We start from the raw sequence: 18519 nt of genomic DNA, 5'->3' as shown, positions 1-18519 counted from the left end.
TCAATCAATCAATCAATCAATCGCGAGACATGGCCAAAGCATTTCCGGGGGTCTCCAGCCAAAAGCGTGAGAACCCTTGGTCTACAGCGTAGGTCTTGCCCAGCGTGCACCCTGAGCCATCCATCCGTCAAAGATTTGCTGCACATTTTTCACGATTTTTCAAAAATAGCAGACCTACAAGCTTGTAGATCTGCTATTTTTCAATAGCTAAAGCATAACGTAACGCTTAAAACACCAAAAGGCGGTTCCCGCCCCAAAATGTGTTAACCCTTACCTCGCTGCACCAGCATGGTGACCTCGCTGCCCTTGGGACACTTGCTGAGCAGGTCCACCACCTGGTTGTGGCTGAGGCTCTGAACGTTCCTCTTGTTCACCTCCACCATGATGTCGCCCTCCTTCAGGCCGCGGCAGCGCGGGTAGTCCACGATCTGCTTGACCCGCTGGCCGCCGCCGCCCGGGCTGTCGGCGATGGTGAAGCCGAAGCCCTTGTCGCCCTTCGGGAATCAGAATAAGAATAATTAGAGTCAGTCTTAAAAAAGGGGAAGAAGAGAGAGAGAGAACGGATTCTACAATCGTCTTCTAAATCATGACAGTTTTCTGAAAAACCTGTGTTTCTATATCAGTGGTTTTCAAACTATTTCATGTCAAGGACCCCCAAAAAAGATATTGGCCGACAACCCCCATCTGAAAATATGTTATTCCAGGGACCACCCAGAAGCAAAGATGCGAGTTAAAAAACGTTTGCTGTGAAGGAATATACAGGGACCAGGGTATATTCAAAGAATTGCACACATTTTCACGACTTAGCTCATAGCACAGCACTCGGTGCCACGCTAAGAGCTTGTAGATCTGCTATTTTTCAAAGTATAAAATAAGCGACACAAATGTGTTCCCGTCCTAAATGGTTCAAGGAGATCAAGTCAGGAACGAACATTTAGAAGCTTGTTCCACAAACAGCACGGCCGTAGGGTCTTAGGGTTTACAATAGGGTTAGGGTTTACAATACAAAAAAGGGCTTTCCAGATATTTACAGGCTTGTTTCACAAACGGCACGGCCGTAGGGCTCTCTCTTATCTTATTCACAGAGTGTAGAGTAGGAGAGTAGCGACACGCTTTGATCTCGCCGCAAAGCGGGAGCCTATGGGCTATAGTTCCAAACATTCCAAACTCCTATGGCTGGAACTATCCCATTGAGATAGAGCGAGCACTTCCCCATTCCATTGTTACAACGGGAGTCTTGCTATATTACTCCGGTACGGGGGGGTCTCTGTGTACCTTCTCCATGTGCACGGTGATGAGCTCTAAGGGGGGGGGGGTCTCTGTGTACCTTCTCCATGTGCACGGTGATGAGCTCGGGCTGCGTGGCGATGGAGGAGGCCAGGTCGGCGGGGTAGCCGAGCTGCGACGACGTGTCGGAGCCGGCGTGAGGGCTGTGGGGGCGGGGCAGGCCGTTGAGGCCGGGCAGTCCTCCCTCGCCGTTGTTGTTCTTGTGGCCGGAGGGCGAGTCGTAGGCGTGGCCTGTATAGTGTTGATTTTGACAGCATTTATTTTATTTTGTTTTAGTCATGGTCTATTTTTTTAAATATATTTTCATGTAGTTTTAGGCGTCCTGGTTACCGTTGACGATGACGGGCTCCTTGTTGTCCAGGATGGCCACAGAGGTCACCAGGCTGGTGTTGGGGTCGTCGGGGTCGAAGGGCAGCGGGTAGCCGCGGCACAGCTCCAGGTTGACCATGGAGCCGATCTGGATGGACTGGAAGATCTTCACCACCTGGGCGTGGGTGTAGCCCAGCACGCACGTGTCGTTGACCGAGACGATCACGTCGCCTGCAGTGTGAACACAGGGGAGGGAGGGAGAGAGAGAGAGAGAGAGAGAGAGAGAGAGAGAGAGAGAGAGAGAGAGACGGTCAGACCTGTGTTGTCCGGTTGGCGGAGGGTGTGTAGAGCCCAGGATCACAGTAGATGCTTGGCACAGGGGTGAAAAATGGGTTACAAAATCGTGGGATAAAAAATATATAAGACCTGTGTTGTCCATGTGTTGTTTGATTCTACAAACGTTTTACAGCTCAACAGTCAACACCCAAAACATACATTTGGTTGTTTCCCTGGGGACTCAAACTTTACATTATGAATTAACCACACTATTACTTTACCTATGAACACATCTTTAATTCTGTAATATTCTGTCATTCTGTTTTTGTGGGGGTCCCTACCCAATGTTTGAGGGCCACACCAGCGGCATTTTGACATTTTCACGTCAAGGACCCCCAAAAATATATTTTGGCCCCACTTAAAAAAGAAAAGGTGAAAAAAGTGAGCGGTGCCTTTCATCAACATGACGCCACGGACACTTTGTACTCAAACGGACAGACGGACACACAAAGCTGTGCATTGGAGCAGCTGCACCACTCAAAAAAGAAAAAGGGCAGAGGTATTTACTGGAACGCAGATGAATTAACTTTAGGCCAAATTAATTTGTATGTGTTTATGTTTTATTTTCGTTTTATATCGATATTGACTAATGTGAATTAATGCAATTTAATGTGTTTTTATATTGATATTGATGTAGTTTTCATTTATTTGTTTTGTAATATGTTTTTGTGTGAACTGCAGTAAGACTGGCTGATTGCCATGGCATCAGCTAATGGGAATCCTTTTCAAATAAACAAATAAATTAACTTTCTTCTTCAGACTGACCTGTCTCCATCTAGACTAGTAGCAGATTAACCTGTCTCCATCTAGACTAGTAGCAGACTGACCTGTCTCCATCTAGACTAGTAGCAGACTGACCTGTCTCCATCTAGACTAGTAGCAGACTGACCTGTCTCCATCTAGACTAGCAGCAGACTGACCTGTCTCCATCTAGACTAGCAGCAGACTGACCTGTCTCCATCTAGACTAGTAGCAGACTGACCTGTCTCCATCTAGACTAGCAGTAGACTGACCTGTCTCCATCTAGACTAGTAGCAGACTGACCTGTCTCCATCTAGACTAGCAGCAGACTGACCTGTCTCCATCTAGATTAGCAGTAGACTGACCTGTCTCCATCTAGACTAGCAGTAGACTGACCTGTCTCCATCTAGACTAGCAGCAGACTGACCTGTCTCCATCTTGCCGTCGAGGGCGGCGGGTCCGTCCAGGACCAGACTCTTGATCTGGAGGAACTCGTCGGGCTCGTCTCCGCCCACCACCGTGAATCCGAAGCCTCTGCGACTCTTCTTCAGCTTGGTGTTGATGAAGGTGCCCTTCAGCTCCGCCGGGTTCCGCGTGAAGAAGGGCTTCCCTCCTGGACAGAACACATAAATACACACGCACGCACACACACACTGTGAATCACTGGTGTCTTTCAAAACTGGCCTGAAAAATCAGGAGACCACAAGGGGAGGGCATTATGCTATGTTGATGAATTGAAAACATATAGGACCACAATGCAAGTCCCCAGGATTTTTTTGTGTTATCCTTTTAGCCGTAATGTCTGACTGTACCAACGTGCTGTTTTACATTTCTGTCTAATAAAGTATTCAATCAATAAATCAATCAATACACACACACACACACACACACACGTTTCTGTCACACTTAAACAGCAGCCAAAAAAGCAATCTTAGCTGCGACGGTTCTGTGTTAAGATCACATGATAGATGAGATGACACATGCATTTATTTATTTTTTATCTGACATTTCCATTCAGCTTTTCACAAATTTACATAAAACATTTATTTTGCTTAAAGGATCCGCATATTTTGACAACGGCGTTGCACGTATAATCGTCTCTGGCGGGTGGAAACCTCATACTGTACGTCCAACACCCGTTTCTGAATCAGGATTCTAATTCAATGCATTAGCAGATCTACAAGCTCAAAACGCGTCGCTTTGCACCGCGGTTCGAGGTTGCGGATCTGGTACTGGACGCTTTAGGTATGATCAAGTGGGGCGTTAATTTACGAGAAAAAAAAGCGCGCGCACACACACACACACACATCACACACAAAAGGTAAAATATGGAGATAAGAGGTTTCTGCGCGACAGCAATGACATGCAAAAAGCAAACCGTTACTTGCAAGCAGCCTGCAGATTCAGGTGTGGTGAGAACGGTGTGTGTGTGTGTGTGTGTGTGTGTGTGTGTGTGTGTGTGTACACGTGTGTGTGCATGAGCGGTTTATCAAACAACCCCCCGGATGATTTATGACCAGCTGTTTGGGAGACGAACCCGTTGGTGGCGTGACAGATTTGGTCTGGGTGATGATCAGACTACTGAAGAGAGGTCCCGGCCTCAACTGCCACATCACATAAGAACAGGTAACGCCCGGTGCTCGTCAACGTGATGCACGACGCTTGGAACGACGCGTCTCACCTCAACGTGGTCTTACTGACGGGCACGGCCAAGTTCGCCCCAACGTTATTAGATTTACAGAACATACGTTTATCTCAGATTCTTTTCCCAGATTGTGTTTTCGATCGAAACAAGCTTTATTCAACCCGTAAGTAAAGAACCGATGATCGCGGTTACAAAATGTATTTTCGGGTGAAAGAAAGTCTGATCGCCCGCTCCTCCACACAGCCTTTGTTTACATGCAGTTCACGTCCTGGGATCTGTGGGACTTCAAAATAAGGGGTTTCACTGAAAAACACTGGCAGTGCCGGAATAATTCATTAATACGCTAGTTATGGGTTTAGACCTGAGGCCCATTCTACAAAATAATGCCTTCTAAATCAGCGGTTCTCAAAACTTGTGTTTGTGCCAAAGACCCCCCAAATTGATGTGAATTTTATTTGGCCATGTGAAAATGTTTTGTGCCAGGGACACCCCCAGAAGAGAAGATTTGTTTTAAAAGAACAAATTATTCAACATTCTTCAAACATTTGAGGTCCACAGTACACTAATGTAACACTAGCAAGTGTGAGCTTGCTATTTTTGAGAAATCCCGAACACTATATACAGTAGGCTAGCCAAAATAAAAAAATTACAGATGATTTCCCGTCTCTCTCTCTCTCTCTCTCTCTCTCTGTCCCTCTCTCTCTCTCTCTCTGTCTCTCTCTCTCTCTCTCTCTCTCTCTCTCTCTCTCTCTCTCTCTCTGGGTGTGCCCCGGCGTCCGTCCACAAAGGAAATGAAGAGGCGCGGAGAAAAATCATTATCTGGCATTAGGAATGAAATGAAGAGAGATCAGAGATGCGATAAGTCAAAATGAAGTGAGGCTATTTGCCTCTGCGGCGCCGACAGTGTTCCGTCTTCAGAGAGCGCTCTGCGTGGGCGCTAACCATATTGACCCGAGGAGAAGAGGCGGAGGGAGGAAAAGACGGATATCCGCGTGGATATCCAGCGAGAAGTGTTGAGGAGACAATGTATTAAAATGACTTATTATTGTAGGACACGAAGCGGAGGACGTCCACACCGTCTAGAGGACAGAGACATGGGGGAGGGGGGGGGTGACACAGTGAGAGGGGGAGACGGAGGGACAGACTGACTTTAACCCAGCAAGACCTGAGAGGTCCACTCTAAAAGTCTAAATCCTAAGAGACGTTATATGTTGATATAATCAGTGGTTCTCAAACCATCCCCTCCCCCCTCCATTTTTTTTTTTTTTGGCACATTTCAAAATAGTTTGTTCCAGGGAAGGACCCCCAGAAGCAAACATACGGTATATTATATTCAAAGATTTGCACAGATTTGCAAGATTCTTTTAATCGCCAACTAATTAAACGAACTAAAAAAAAGACACAGATGCTTTCCCGGTCTGGATGGGTTATAAGGAGGACGAGGGTCAAGGAGGAAGGAACGCTACTCCACCTTCCAGACTGGCCAACGACGTGCCACGGCAGTGCTGCGGTGCACTCATACCATGAAAAATGCATTACCCTTGGAGCTGGTCAATGTCACTATGCTTGTGGCCTTTCTGCAACGTGCTGTGTGTGTGTGTGTGTGTGTGTGTGTGTGTGTGTGTGTGTGCGTGTGTGTGTGTGTGTGTGTGTGTGTGTGCGCGTGCGTGCGTGCGTGTGTGTAGCACCTTTTGAATTCCATTTCTCAGAACGAACGCATGAGGTGAATGTAAAGATGCTGATACGAGACTCATGGCTTTTGTGAGTAAAACTGTACCGGGTGGGGTTCGGGGGAAGCAGACAAAAATGTGACCGAAGAAATAAAGGAGGGTCGGAAATGATTGAACCATTGGTCTTGAGAAAGAGACAAGGCCTCGGATAGACACCGCACATCGAGAAGAACCACCACGGAGAAAGAGGCAGACAAAAAGAGTGAAAAATAAAACAAAATAAAGGGTGAACAATATCGTCTCTGCCGGGTGGAAACCTCATATTATGTCCAAAACGTTTTCGTTTATGTTTTTGTGTGACGCTGTAGTGTGATCAAGTAAAGGCGATAATTTAGGAAAAAGAATATGGAGATACAGTAGATAAGACTTAAAGAGGTTTCTTCCCCACAGCATCGACATGGTGAACATGAGACACATGACAGAGGAGGGCGACTCGGGGAAAGGAAAAGAATATCACTTGGGAGGAAGAGTGGAGGGGGTTGGGGAGTCAGGAGGGGGTTAATGCTCCGTCACACCGGTGCCAATCTGAGAACCCATCGTGAAAAAATAAAGGATCAAAAAACAGAATCAACAGTCTGTCTTGAGAGACCGCGCCGGTGCTAATTAGACAAGCTGCTGTAAGCTGCTGAAGCACCGCAGCTAGCCACACAACCAGGATACGAGGAGCACCGCAGCTAGCCACACAACCACCAATCTGGGAAGCATGTTTACCGGATACAGCAGTGCTGTGCCAAGCATCGCCCATACCTTCTTCCGATTGGCTGAAATGAAGCAGAACCGTCTGCGACGAAGGCGTGCCGTCTGAAGTGGACTTCAGACGGCACGTATTCGGCTCAACTGCCAATCAAAGTGACTACTGGCCAATCACAGCACGTCTTTTTCCGGGACTTGGCACAACACTTCCGTAGACTGTAACAATTACAATGTAATGTTTTTGCCTCCTTTTTTGTGTAGGAACAGGAGCTCGCTTTGGCCCCTCCCCTTTCTGAGTCCACTCCCTCCCAGGTGCAGTTTCTGTGTTTATTACTATACTAGGGTTTACTCCTACTTACATGTTTAAGGCAGCCGTGCAGTCTTGAGAGATTACACAACCACTAACAAAATGTCTGGCTGTGTCGACAGCAAAATTACTTGTCCCCTCACCCCCCATTACCAGAATGGGGGAACAGGCTTACATAATGGATTTAGATATGATCCCAATAAACACAGCTGAACATACTGTAAGTTGGAGTGGGAAAAGAGCGGTGTTACCGTATGGATTCATAATCACTAGCGTACAGTACAGGCATCGCGGAAACCCAAACACGGCCTCGGGCAACTAGGCTTGGCGGATAACTCACAGGCTGAATTATTTATTTCTTCATATAAAAATGTCAGTGTGGGTATAAATGTTGCATGGTGATCCTGTGTTATGAATTTCCTGGATTTAGTCGTCTCAAATTATGCCTTTTGCACTAAAACCCAATGATATTAACAGTCGACAGGCGTGTGTATGAAAATTAATTTCCTGTAAGTCAAAGATTAGATTTATTTTTTTCAGCCCCTTTAGCTGAAGAGAGAGATGAAGCCCACTACATAATATTGCATACAATTGTGTTGCAGATTAAACTTTTTCATTGATTGCTTCATAGACTTGTTTGACAGCGCTGTCATGATCGTTGTATGTTGGATTCATGTCAATGTGCATTTTCAGACATTTAACCACATAAATCGCCAATACTTGGTAAACTTGAGCTTTCACTTTGTATTTGGTCTGCTCTTTTCAAGCCTATACACCACTTTTTGCCAAAAATAGCCTATCTACAAGCTCACAACGCCTCGCTCTGTAGATCTGCTATTTTCGGCTAGCGTTCTCCGCAAACAAAACACAAACCCCACACAGATTTGGCAGCCCCTAGGGCCCCAGAACCCCTAGGGGTCCCGGACGCCCTGTTGAAGACCCCCTGGGTTAGGACTTACGCTTCTGTCCCACGGCGTTGGGCACATGGGGGTGGGGCGGCGGGTCTCGGTAGGTCTCCTGGTGATTGGATGCGTAGTTGGCCAGGGGGGCGCCTGCCAACGCCGAGTCCTCCATCCATTCTGTGAACGACAGAGAGAGATGGGCACACAGCACTCTAGATGGGCTCCATAGTCACGGGTGTACACGTACATAGACACTCTATAGATGGGCTCCATAGTCACGGGTGTACACGTACATAGACACTCTATAGATGGGCTCCATAGTCACGGGTGTACACGTACATAGACACTCTATAGATGGGCTCCATAGTCACGGGTGTACACGTACATAGACACTCTATAGATGGGCTCCATAGTCACGGGTGTACACGTACATAGACACTCTATAGATGGGCTCCATAGTCACGGGTGTACACGCACATAGACACTCTATAGATGGGCTCCATAGTCACGGGTGTACACGTACATAGACACTCTATAGATGGGCTCTATAGTCACTGGTGTACACGTACATAGACACTCTATAGACGGGGTCTAGTACAGTACACATACAGTACAATGCATAGACATCTGACCTCTTCACATTTCACTTGTCATGAATCTTCCCTGACCCCCTTTTCTTCTCCCCTCTTTGTTGTGCCCAATTTATTTGCCTTTTCGTGAAAAGAGGTCAATTCACACCTGGCCACATTTCACACTTGGCACAAATGCCTCCCCTTTCTCTATGGCAATCTATACTGATGTTCCACTTGAGTGCTAATATAGCAGGCTCTCTGAAACTTTGGAATGTCACTGGTTCTCAAACTTTTCTGTGTCAAGGACCTCCAAATAGATTATGTATGTATGTATGTATGTGCACCCCCCCCACACACACACACACACACCAAACCAATCTGAAAATCTTTTGTGCCAGAGACACCCAGAAGAGAGAAAGACTTCCCAAACTTTTTCAAAGCTTGCATATCTCCAATTTAGTGAATAGCCAAATGCTTAAAGTGATTGTTATGCCGTACTAAGTCATTTTGCTGGGGCCCCATGGTCTCCCCCCCCCCAACCCACTACATCCTGTGGAGCTCTGACAGGTTAACAGGGGCTGAGGTGTCCCCCCTCACTCCACCCACCCACCCACCCACCCCAGACACAAAATGTCAACTTCTACGCTGTATCTGTCTGTGGGGCATCATTTGCATGGGGGATAGGGGGGGAGAGAAGTGCAAGATTCCCTGGTATGGGGTCTACACACACACCACTACCACTACTCCCCATTAAACCAGAATGGATGGCTGTGAAACTGCTGGCACCTGGGAGAAAGACGGGTAGCAAATATTGGCAGACTCCTTGGTGTTCGTATCATGCCACAGTTGATGCCAGGCTGTGAATATACCCTTGGGGTTGAAGACGAAGAGTCACACTCCCTTCATGACACCTCGTTACCTTATACACAGCTGCCAGAAAAGAGCCACAATGGACGCCTCTGAGACAACAGCAACATACTGTACACCGTCGCTGTCGGACAGAAACCTCTTATCTCTTTTCTATTCTATCTTTTTGTGTTTGTTTTGTAACTCAACGCTGTATATACTTGATCATACTACAGCGTCACACAACAGCGTCACACATAGCAGGCCCACAAGCTGGAAAAGCTTGTAGATCTGCTACTCTTCAATTCGAATCCTGAAAAGTAACAGTTTTGAAGACGAGAGGTTTCCACCCGACAGAGACGTCACGCTCCAAAATGTGTCCAGCGGCTCCGTGACTGATGGCAGATTACAATGCACCACCACCACCACCACTGACTCTTAGACACACAGAAAAGAGAATCAACGTGAATCAACGAAAACAACTTTCATGGCGATATTGAGCATTCTTTTATGGGGGGGGGGGGGGTGTCAGAGGAGGCCGGTGAAAAGCCGTCAGGTAATCCGGGATCAAGGCAATGTTCCGCTGAGTGAGCAGAAGTCATGCAGGAGCCCCCCGTGGCCAGGGTTGCATCCGTAATGCAGCTCTCGGCAGGATGTCCTCCTATCCTCCGTGCCGGCCCGGGGTAAACACAGGGCACAACCTTTTACCTTACATAACCATCAGCTGGGGGTGTTTTGGCTCTCACAAGAGCTCCATTTAAAAAAGAAAGAACAAGCAGTAGAGGGCTTGGCAATTAGCCAAGAATTAATATAGGCAATTAACAGACTAAATCTTGCTCATGAAGCAAAATGGATCGAGAAGCAGGATTATGAGTGTGTGTATGTGTGTGTGTGTGTGTGTGTGTGTGTGTGTGTGTGTGTGTGTGTGTGTGTGTGTGCGTGTGTGTGTGTATATGTGTGTGTGTGTGTGTGTGTGTGTGTGTGTGTGCGTGTCTCTTACCTGTTATTTTTACCTGGTTAACATGATTGTCAAAAGTGGCCACCCGTGGATGGCCACAAATCATAGGTATGTCTTAATGGTAAGTCACTTAGCAAATAATAAAGAAGCAGGAATAAAGAGCCATGAACATAGTTGGTACAAAAGAGACACTCTCTGACAAACCAGCGGTGGAACAACTAGTCGTACTAAGACGTTTTACTCGACCACTTAAACCCTATGGGTCCTTTCAGACAGGGAGCGGGTGGCGCTGTCGCCTGGATCAACGGCAGGGCTGCTCCAGGTCTGGATCAGCGGCAGGGCTGCTCCAGGTCTGGATCAGCACCAGGGCTGCTCCAGGTCTGGATCAGCGGCAAGGCTGCTCCAGGTCTGGATCAGCACCAGGGCTGCTCCAGGTCTGGATCAGCACCAGGGCTGCTCCAGGTCTGGATCAGCACCAGGGCTGCTCCAGGTCTGGATCAGCGGCAGGGCTGCTCCAGGTCTGGATCAGCACCAGGGCTGCTCCAGGTCTGGATCAGCACCAGGGCTGCTCCAGGTCTGGATCAGCGGCAGGGCTGCTCCAGGTCTGGATCAGCGGCAGGGCTGCTCCAGGTCTGGATCAGCGGCAGGGCTGCTCCAGGTCTGGATCAGCACCAGGGCTGCTCCAGGTCTGGATCAGCGGCAGGGCTGCTCCAGGTCTGGATCAGCACCAGGGCTGCTCCAGGCCTGGATCAGCGGCAGGGCTGCTCCAGGTCTGGATCAGCGGCAGGGCTGCTCCAGGTCTGCTCATGAGGCGTGTGGGACACGTATAGCGTAAAATGAAAGGGGGAAAAAGCTCTACACAATCCAGGTCTAGTCAGCCGCGGGTGTGTGCACGAAACGAGCACGCGTGTGACAATTAAACGGGGCCGCTCCCACGTGAATATGCTTGCGTTGTTGCCCCTCAACTTCTCCCGTGCGTCCAAAATAAACGCACTCCTCTCATTGAAAATGAATTACTAGGCCTTATATGGTTGACCGGAGTCCCTCATGGCGCTATGCTATTGTATTTTCAGTTTTCCGTTAGTGTGGGGAAAGCTTTCGCAGAAAAAAAATCGAGCTCGTCGATTGTGTTAAAGTCCTGTAATTCAAAATGTACATGAGTGAAAGTACAAATGTATCATTGCAGTAACAAAATAAGAAGTAACAAAACGTTTCTTCTGAAAATAGCCAGTCGATAAGCACACAATGCATCGCAATGCTACACGTTGTGAGCTTGCAGATCTGCTATTCTCATCTGCTAATCGTGTTCATGTATGTTTTGTAATAATAATCTAAATCTGCAAGGTAACTATTAACTGAAGTTGTATTCATTCGTAGAGGATTACAATGTACAATATTTGCCTCTGAGATGTAGTCGAGTAGAAGTATAAAGTATTGAAAAAAAGACTCGTGTCAAGATTGCGTGGGAAAATAGCATAACGCGTGGCATTGTGAGATCGGCCAATTTCAACAAAAGTTTCCCCCACAATAAACACACTAGAGCTAAGTACTACCAAGTGCAGTACACGGGGGTATAAATGCGTTACGTTCCACCACTAGCTTTTCCAAACACTCATTCACACATTCGCGCTCGGCCCAGTCGTCTCTCTCTCTCGTCACACATAACAAAACATGGTTCAGAATCATAAAGAAAGGTAAATGAGGCCCGCGGGCCGCGGGTGGTGGGCTTGTGAACGAACCTCGGATGTAGCGCTCACCTTCAGGTGGCTGCTGGGGCGGAGGAGGAGGTTGCTGGTCCTGCTGCCTCCGGCGCTTAGCCTCCAACATGGGGTTCTCATACTGGGTCTTTCTGTTGATGTGACTGTTGGGAGGGAGGGAGGGACGGAGGGAGGGAGGGAGGGAAGGAAGGAAGGAGGGAGGGAGGGAGTTGGAGGGATGGAGGGAGTTGGAGGGATGGAGGGAGGGAGGGAGGGAGGGAGGGAGGGAGGGAGGGAGGGAGGGAGGGAGGGAGGGAGGGAGGGATGGGTGGATGGACGGATGGAGGGATGGAGGGAGGGAGGGAGGGAGGGACGGACGGAGGGATGGAGGGAGGGAGTTGGAGGGAGGGATGGAGGGAGGGAGAAGGAGGGAGGGATGGGTGGATGGACGGATGGAGGGACGGAAGGATGGAAGAGAAAGCAAAAGAAAGAAGGAAGGAAGGATGGAACAAGGAGAGAAAGAATAGGTAGAAGAAAGACAGGAGTAGAGGAGAAGACAAACGGAGGTGGGAAGAGAGGTGGAGGAAGAGGGAGAAACTCCAAGGATGAGGGAGTGAGTGTGAGTGTATGTGTGTGTGTGTGTGTGTGTGTGTGTGTGTGTGTGTGTGTGTGTGTGTGGGAGCGTGCGCACCGGTCACGGGAGAGATAGAGGAGAGGATAAGGAAATAGGAGAGAGCGAGATAAGGAGGAACCAGAGAGAGAGAGATGATGATAAGCTGTGATTAATACAGCAAGGTTGACACTGTTTATGGTACAATCATGCCAACACCCCTACACAAAGTGTGTGCACGAGCACAAACCCACACACAAGCACACACATACCCCGAATGCACAGAAATAGTCATCTAGGGTCATAAGCCAAGAACCTATCATCAGTCTAACAGCAGAATATCAACACACAAAAATATAATCAATAATCTGTACATTGAAATTATACTGCTATATACATTTTAGCCTTTGCATGAGCCTGCAAGGTCATCGAGGCTAGGGCAAGTGTTACGGGCTATGATGGAGTCTGAAGACTCTTCACACTACGGTGGAAGATTGGGAGTGCCAAAAGGGACAGAGTCTTGGACGCAAATGGTAAATAAATAAATGTTGCATTTTATATAGCGTCTTACATGCATCGTTACATTTTTGTACATTGTAACATGCATTGTATAGTTACGTTACTCTACTGTGGTAAATGGTGCATTTATATAGCGCCTTTATCCAAGGCACTTTACATAGATTGTGCATCATATTCACACACCGATGGCCGCGGAAACCATGCAAGGACCAGCACATCAGGAGTAATAAGGGGTTCAGAGTCTTGCTCAAGGACACTTCAACACTAACTCTGGGGGAGCCCGGGTTCGAATTGGCAACCTTGCGGTTACCATCCGGCTACTCTACCCCTGAGCCACCGCCACATGAGGAAGCACTGTTCTGGATGTTTTAGATAGCTTCCCTACTACTACTACCTAGACATAAACATTTTGGGACAGCATTGAAAATGGCTGAAAATGGCCGAACAATAGTGTGACATCGCCACACAAACCAGTTGTTAAAAAACAAAAACTGTAACTCTAAAAACTAAAGCCAACCTCTAAATGTCTAATCTTAAAAACATCACAATGTCTATAAATTCTACTATTGAGGACATGCTGAGGACATTTGGCCGTCACAGCGTGCACAGGCGCGCGCGCGCACACACACACACACACACACACACACACACACACACACACACACACACACACACACTCTAAAAGGGCAAGTGGAAAGTGAATGAGAGGAGTACACATGAGCAGTTTCTCAACTTTCATTTTCTTTCATAAATGAATGCTTTGTTTTACAAGAGTGTCAAAGCCAAGTTTGGTTGACATTTTGAAAGTGAAAGTGGTTGATCGTGTCTGGGTTTTTATAAATCGTCTCTCTCTCTCTCTCTCTCTCTCTCTCTCTCTCAAAGAACAAAAGCTCAAAGATCAAAACAGTAACTTTTCAGTATTCAAATTAAAAAAGCATCAGAAATATCAGATCTACAAGCTTAGATCTGCTACTTCTGATGTAGCCGCTGTGCCGCTGTAGTGATTGAGTAGGGCGTTAATTTGCATTAAAAAAAACACAAAGTTAAAATATGGAGATGAGAGGTTTCTGCCCGACAGGAACACACATATTGAACCAATTAAACGGTTTAATTAAGCTTATGACTAAAACAACAATCCATCCACATGGATCCATGTGGAACACAGGATCCTTTGAGCCGTGCACACCGTCTCCTATGACAGTCTTTGTGTGTCCCTATGTATGTCTGTACGTGTTTGTATGCATGTGTCTATGTACTGTGACCTAAAGTGGCACTGTTGAGCAGCCTAAAGGGCTACAGTACAGCTGTTGAGCTTTCACACTAGCCACTATAACGATAAAAATCACACCCGTGTGAAGTGAGGGGCACTCTTTGTGTATAGTGCGCAAATAGCCGATTTTCTCGTCCACATATGACGTCAATCGGAATGTAATGTTTGTGTAAGTCGAAAATCTACACTAATAGCTGAATATAGGAGGGGCTAGCGTTCCTCAAAAATAGCACAATACAGTACACACACAGCCTGCACCACTCAGTTCACACAGGTGTGATTTAAAAATGTAATAAGAGCAGCAGCACATCTTCAGGGAATAAAATGACTCCTCTAGACACTGTGCATGTGTGAACACACTGGCTCGTTATGTAGCGCTGCGTTGCATAGTGTGTGTGTGTGGGGGGGGGGGGCTGGGGGTCTACAAGTCAACGTACAGTATTATTAAAAAGTAATATTGCCGAAAGAGAATAAAAATAAAAGATGCACTGAAGCCCCACGGTATCGCATTGAACAACCAAACATGCATGGAAACCTGTTTATATTAAAATGCCACGGTGGCCCCGGGGGGCATCGCCACCGGCCTGGAGGAGATGCAGTCGCATCAAATTGTGCCGTGTGGCTCTTGTTTTGCAGAGGACGGTAAGCACACAAAAATGTGCCTACATTTCCCTTTTCTCACAAAATTACTATAGGAATATCAGGTTACGTTGCGCTTTGTGTATGAGGTCTTATGCATGATTGAATATTCAGTTGCACGCCGCCGCGCCGACTCCCATCCGGAAAATAGCATTCTATTGGTGCATAATGTTCGCGTGCAGGTTTGTTTGTTGTGTGTGTGTGTGTGTGTGTGTGTGTGTGTGTGTGTGTGTGTGTGTGTGTGTGTGTGAGACTTACTCAACATAATAGACCCCATACACTGGATCGTCTATTCTTTCCCATCCTGCCGGTAATTCTGAAAAGGGGGAGAGAGAGAGAGAATTAAAGTTTCTGTATGCTGTGCAAGTGTGCATTGAGCCCTATAGGAGACCAGTTCAAATAGAGGACTAAGTGTGCATTGAGCCCTATAGGAGACCAGTTCATTGAGCCCTATAGGAGACCAGTTCAAATAGAGGACTAAGTGTGCTTTGAGCCCTATAGGAGACCAGTTCAAATAGAGGACTAAGTGTGCTTTGAGCCCTATAGGAGACCAGTTCAAATAGAGGACTAAGTGTGCTTTGAGCCCTATAGGAGACCAGTTCAAATAGAGGACTAAGTGTGCATTGAGCCCTATAGGAGACCAGTTCAAATAGAGGACTAAGTGTGCTTTGAGCCCTATAGGAGACCAGTTCATTGAGCCCTATAGGAGACCAGTTCAAATAGAGGACTAAGTGTGCTTTGAGCCCTATAGGAGACCAGTTCAAATAGAGGACTAAGTGTGCATTGAGCCCTATAGGAGACCAGTGCATTGAGCCCTATAGGAGACCAGTTCAAATAGAGGACTAAGTGTGCATTGAGCCCTATAGGAGACCAGTTCAAATAGAGGACTAAGTGTGCTTTGAGCCCTATAGGAGACCAGTTCAAATAGAGGACTAAGTGTGCATTGAGCCCTATAGGAGACCAGTTCATTGAGCCCTATAGGAGACCAGTGCATTGAGCCCTATAGGAGACCAGTTCAAATAGAGGACTAAGTGTGCATTGAGCCCTATAGGAGACCAGTTCAAATAGAGGACTAAGTGTGCTTTGAGCCCTATAGGAGACCAGTTCAAATAGAGGACTAAGTGTGCATTGAGCCGTATAGGAGACCAGTTCATTGAGCCCTATAGGAGACCAGTTCAAATAGAGGACTAAGTGTGCATTGAGCCGTATAGGAGACCAGTTCAAATAGAGGACTAAGTGTGCATTGAGCCGTATAGGAGACCAGTTCATTGAGCCCTATAGGAGACCAGTTCATTGAGCCCTATAGGAGACCAGTTCATTGAGCCCTATAGGAGACCAGTTCATTGAGCCCTATAGGAGACCAGTTCATTGAGCCCAAAAGTAGCCGATTTGAGGCTTTTAAATTTGAAATCCTAAAAAGTAATAGTTTTGGACGCATGAGGTTTCCACCCGACAGAGACGATGCGTTGTTTCAGCGTTCACAGTATAGTCGCATACAGTGCATTGCAGAGGAAGGCGATGCAGCTAAAGCTAAAGTGATCTAGTCCAAACCAGTACAGTCCAACTGATGAATAACGACGATTTAATGCATTTCTTGGTAACTTGGTCATAGACAGGTTGAATGTTGGTTCAACCACAGTATTAATTCTTGGTCTTATACAGGTTGAATGTTGATTGAACCAGAGCACAGAGTGCTAGAGTAAAGATAAGTAAGTAAAGATAATAAGAAGTTAAAAAGAAAAGAAAAGAAAGAATAATAATGGAAATAAATAGGAGATCTACAAGCTCACAACGCGTCGGGTAAGGTTGTGAGCTTGTAGATCTACTATTTTCCAAAAAGTAAGGTTAAATTGGTTAGTGATTGTGATGCTGTATTAAAGGAACACTTCAGTCATGTGAACCTCAATGTAGATGTTACAAAAACACAAAACAACCATCCAGTACTAAGGCCAGCAGAGTTGGGCTGGTGCTATGCATTGGAAAATCAGGTCGGATCATTGTTCTCAAACCTTTTCGTGTCAAGGAGCCCCATCTGAAAATATGTTTTGTTTGTTACAATGGTTCTCCATAATAAGTGCATTAGGGTTGTGTTTTACAATGGTTCTCCATAATAAGTGCATTAGGGTTGTGTTTTACAATGGTTCTCCATAATAAGTGCATTAGGGTTGTGTTTTACAATGGTTCTCCATAATAAGTGCATTAGGGTTGTGTTTTACAATGGTTCTCCATAATAAGTGCATTAGGGTTGTGTTTTACAATGGTTCTCCATAATAAGTGCATTAGGGTTGTGTTTTACAATGGTTCTCCATAATAAGTGCATTAGGGTTGTGTTTTACAATGGTTCTCCATAATAAGTGCATTAGGGTTGTGTTTTACAATGGTTCTCCATAATAAGTGCATTAGGGTTGTGTTTTACAATGGTTCTCCATAATAAGTGCATTAGGGTTGTGTTTTACAATGGTTCTCCATAATAAGTGCATTAGGGTTGTGTTTTACAATGGTTCTCCATAATAAGTGCATTAGGGTTGTGTTTTACAATGGTTCTCCATAATAAGTGCATTAGGGTTGTGTTTTACAATGGTTCTTTATTTAATTAGGGTTTGACGTCACAATCATGTCGTGCATTTTGTGCCCAGAAAGCTGCTTCATTCAGTCGCTGGTGGCAATGAATGCTCCCGTTGGCTTGACAATATTAGTGCGCGCACGCACAAAACGAGATACACACAATCTGACTTTAAGAGGATTTTTAAGAGGATTTTCTTTTCACCATTATCAAGGCCGATTAAGACACGATATGCATCTTACCAATGCTACCTCTGTGCCGTGAAATTGCCTGATGTCTCAATCTCGCTGCATCTCTACAGTGTGTGTGTGTGTGTGTGTGTGTGTGTGTGTGTGTGTGTGTGTGTGTGTGTGTGTGTGTGTGCGTGCGTGTGTGTGTGTGTCACGTGAGTGTCACACGTGCATGCATGTTCAGGATCACAATGGCAATTATCTCTATCTGACTAATTTCTATTGTCTTGATTACAAGGGCATTGATTATTGGATCGCCTCCAAAATGCCAACAGCTTGTAAATGGGGCACAAACATGTGTGGTCCAGTAATGGCCTCCAGTGAGCTGCTTTGCATATCGTTCACCCTCAGCCAATTACAGCCCGTAGATAGTAATTACCATCATCAACCTTGGAGGGTCTCCCCCTGCGTTCTAATGATGAGGGTCCTTGGTTAGAGTGGTAGTTAGTTGGTACAACCCAAGAGGTGGGACGGAGTCGCAGAAAGGGCATGCGGGGCTGCCGGGGCATGCTACGCATCCAGTTGCAGTCAGTAAGTACTAAGTAGTACAGCCACATTGATGCCAGGTTTTTGACTCCGATGCCAATTCCCATTTTGGAGAGTCCTAGACCTTTTTTTTTTTAATGTGTTTTTGTGGCTTTCGCCTTTATTTTATATATTTTATG

At 46.4% G+C, this 18519-nt stretch overlaps 1 protein-coding gene across 8 annotated transcripts in view; it reads right to left on the bottom strand.

The window, feature by feature from the left end:
• magi1b (membrane associated guanylate kinase, WW and PDZ domain containing 1b) overlaps window positions 1-18519 on the bottom strand; it is a 241975-nt gene that overhangs the window by 64940 nt on the left and 158516 nt on the right. For 5 of the 8 annotated variants that reach the window (XM_080782423.1, XM_080782424.1, XM_080782426.1 and 2 more), the window contains exons 8-14: window positions 15320-15377; window positions 12066-12187; window positions 8008-8127; window positions 3101-3286; window positions 1618-1827; window positions 1328-1518; window positions 275-494 (exon numbers count right to left, since the gene is read on the bottom strand). In XM_080782423.1, coding sequence (XP_080638549.1) covers window positions 275-494; window positions 1328-1518; window positions 1618-1827; window positions 3101-3286; window positions 8008-8127; window positions 12066-12187; window positions 15320-15377 — 1107 coding nt within the window. Of the gene's footprint in view, window positions 1-274; window positions 495-1275; window positions 1290-1327; window positions 1519-1617; window positions 1828-3100; window positions 3287-8007; window positions 8128-12065; window positions 12188-15319; window positions 15378-18519 lie in introns of those variants that run through there. The other 3 variants (XM_080782425.1, XM_080782430.1, XM_080782429.1) reach the window with 2 other exon arrangements.

This window comes from Protomyctophum bolini (genome assembly GCF_963924005.1).
Source record: "Protomyctophum bolini genome assembly, chromosome: 2".
Taxonomy (NCBI): domain Eukaryota; kingdom Metazoa; phylum Chordata; class Actinopteri; order Myctophiformes; family Myctophidae; genus Protomyctophum; species Protomyctophum bolini.
Note: the sequence above shows the minus strand (reverse complement) of the source record. Positions and strands in the feature narration are given on the sequence as shown.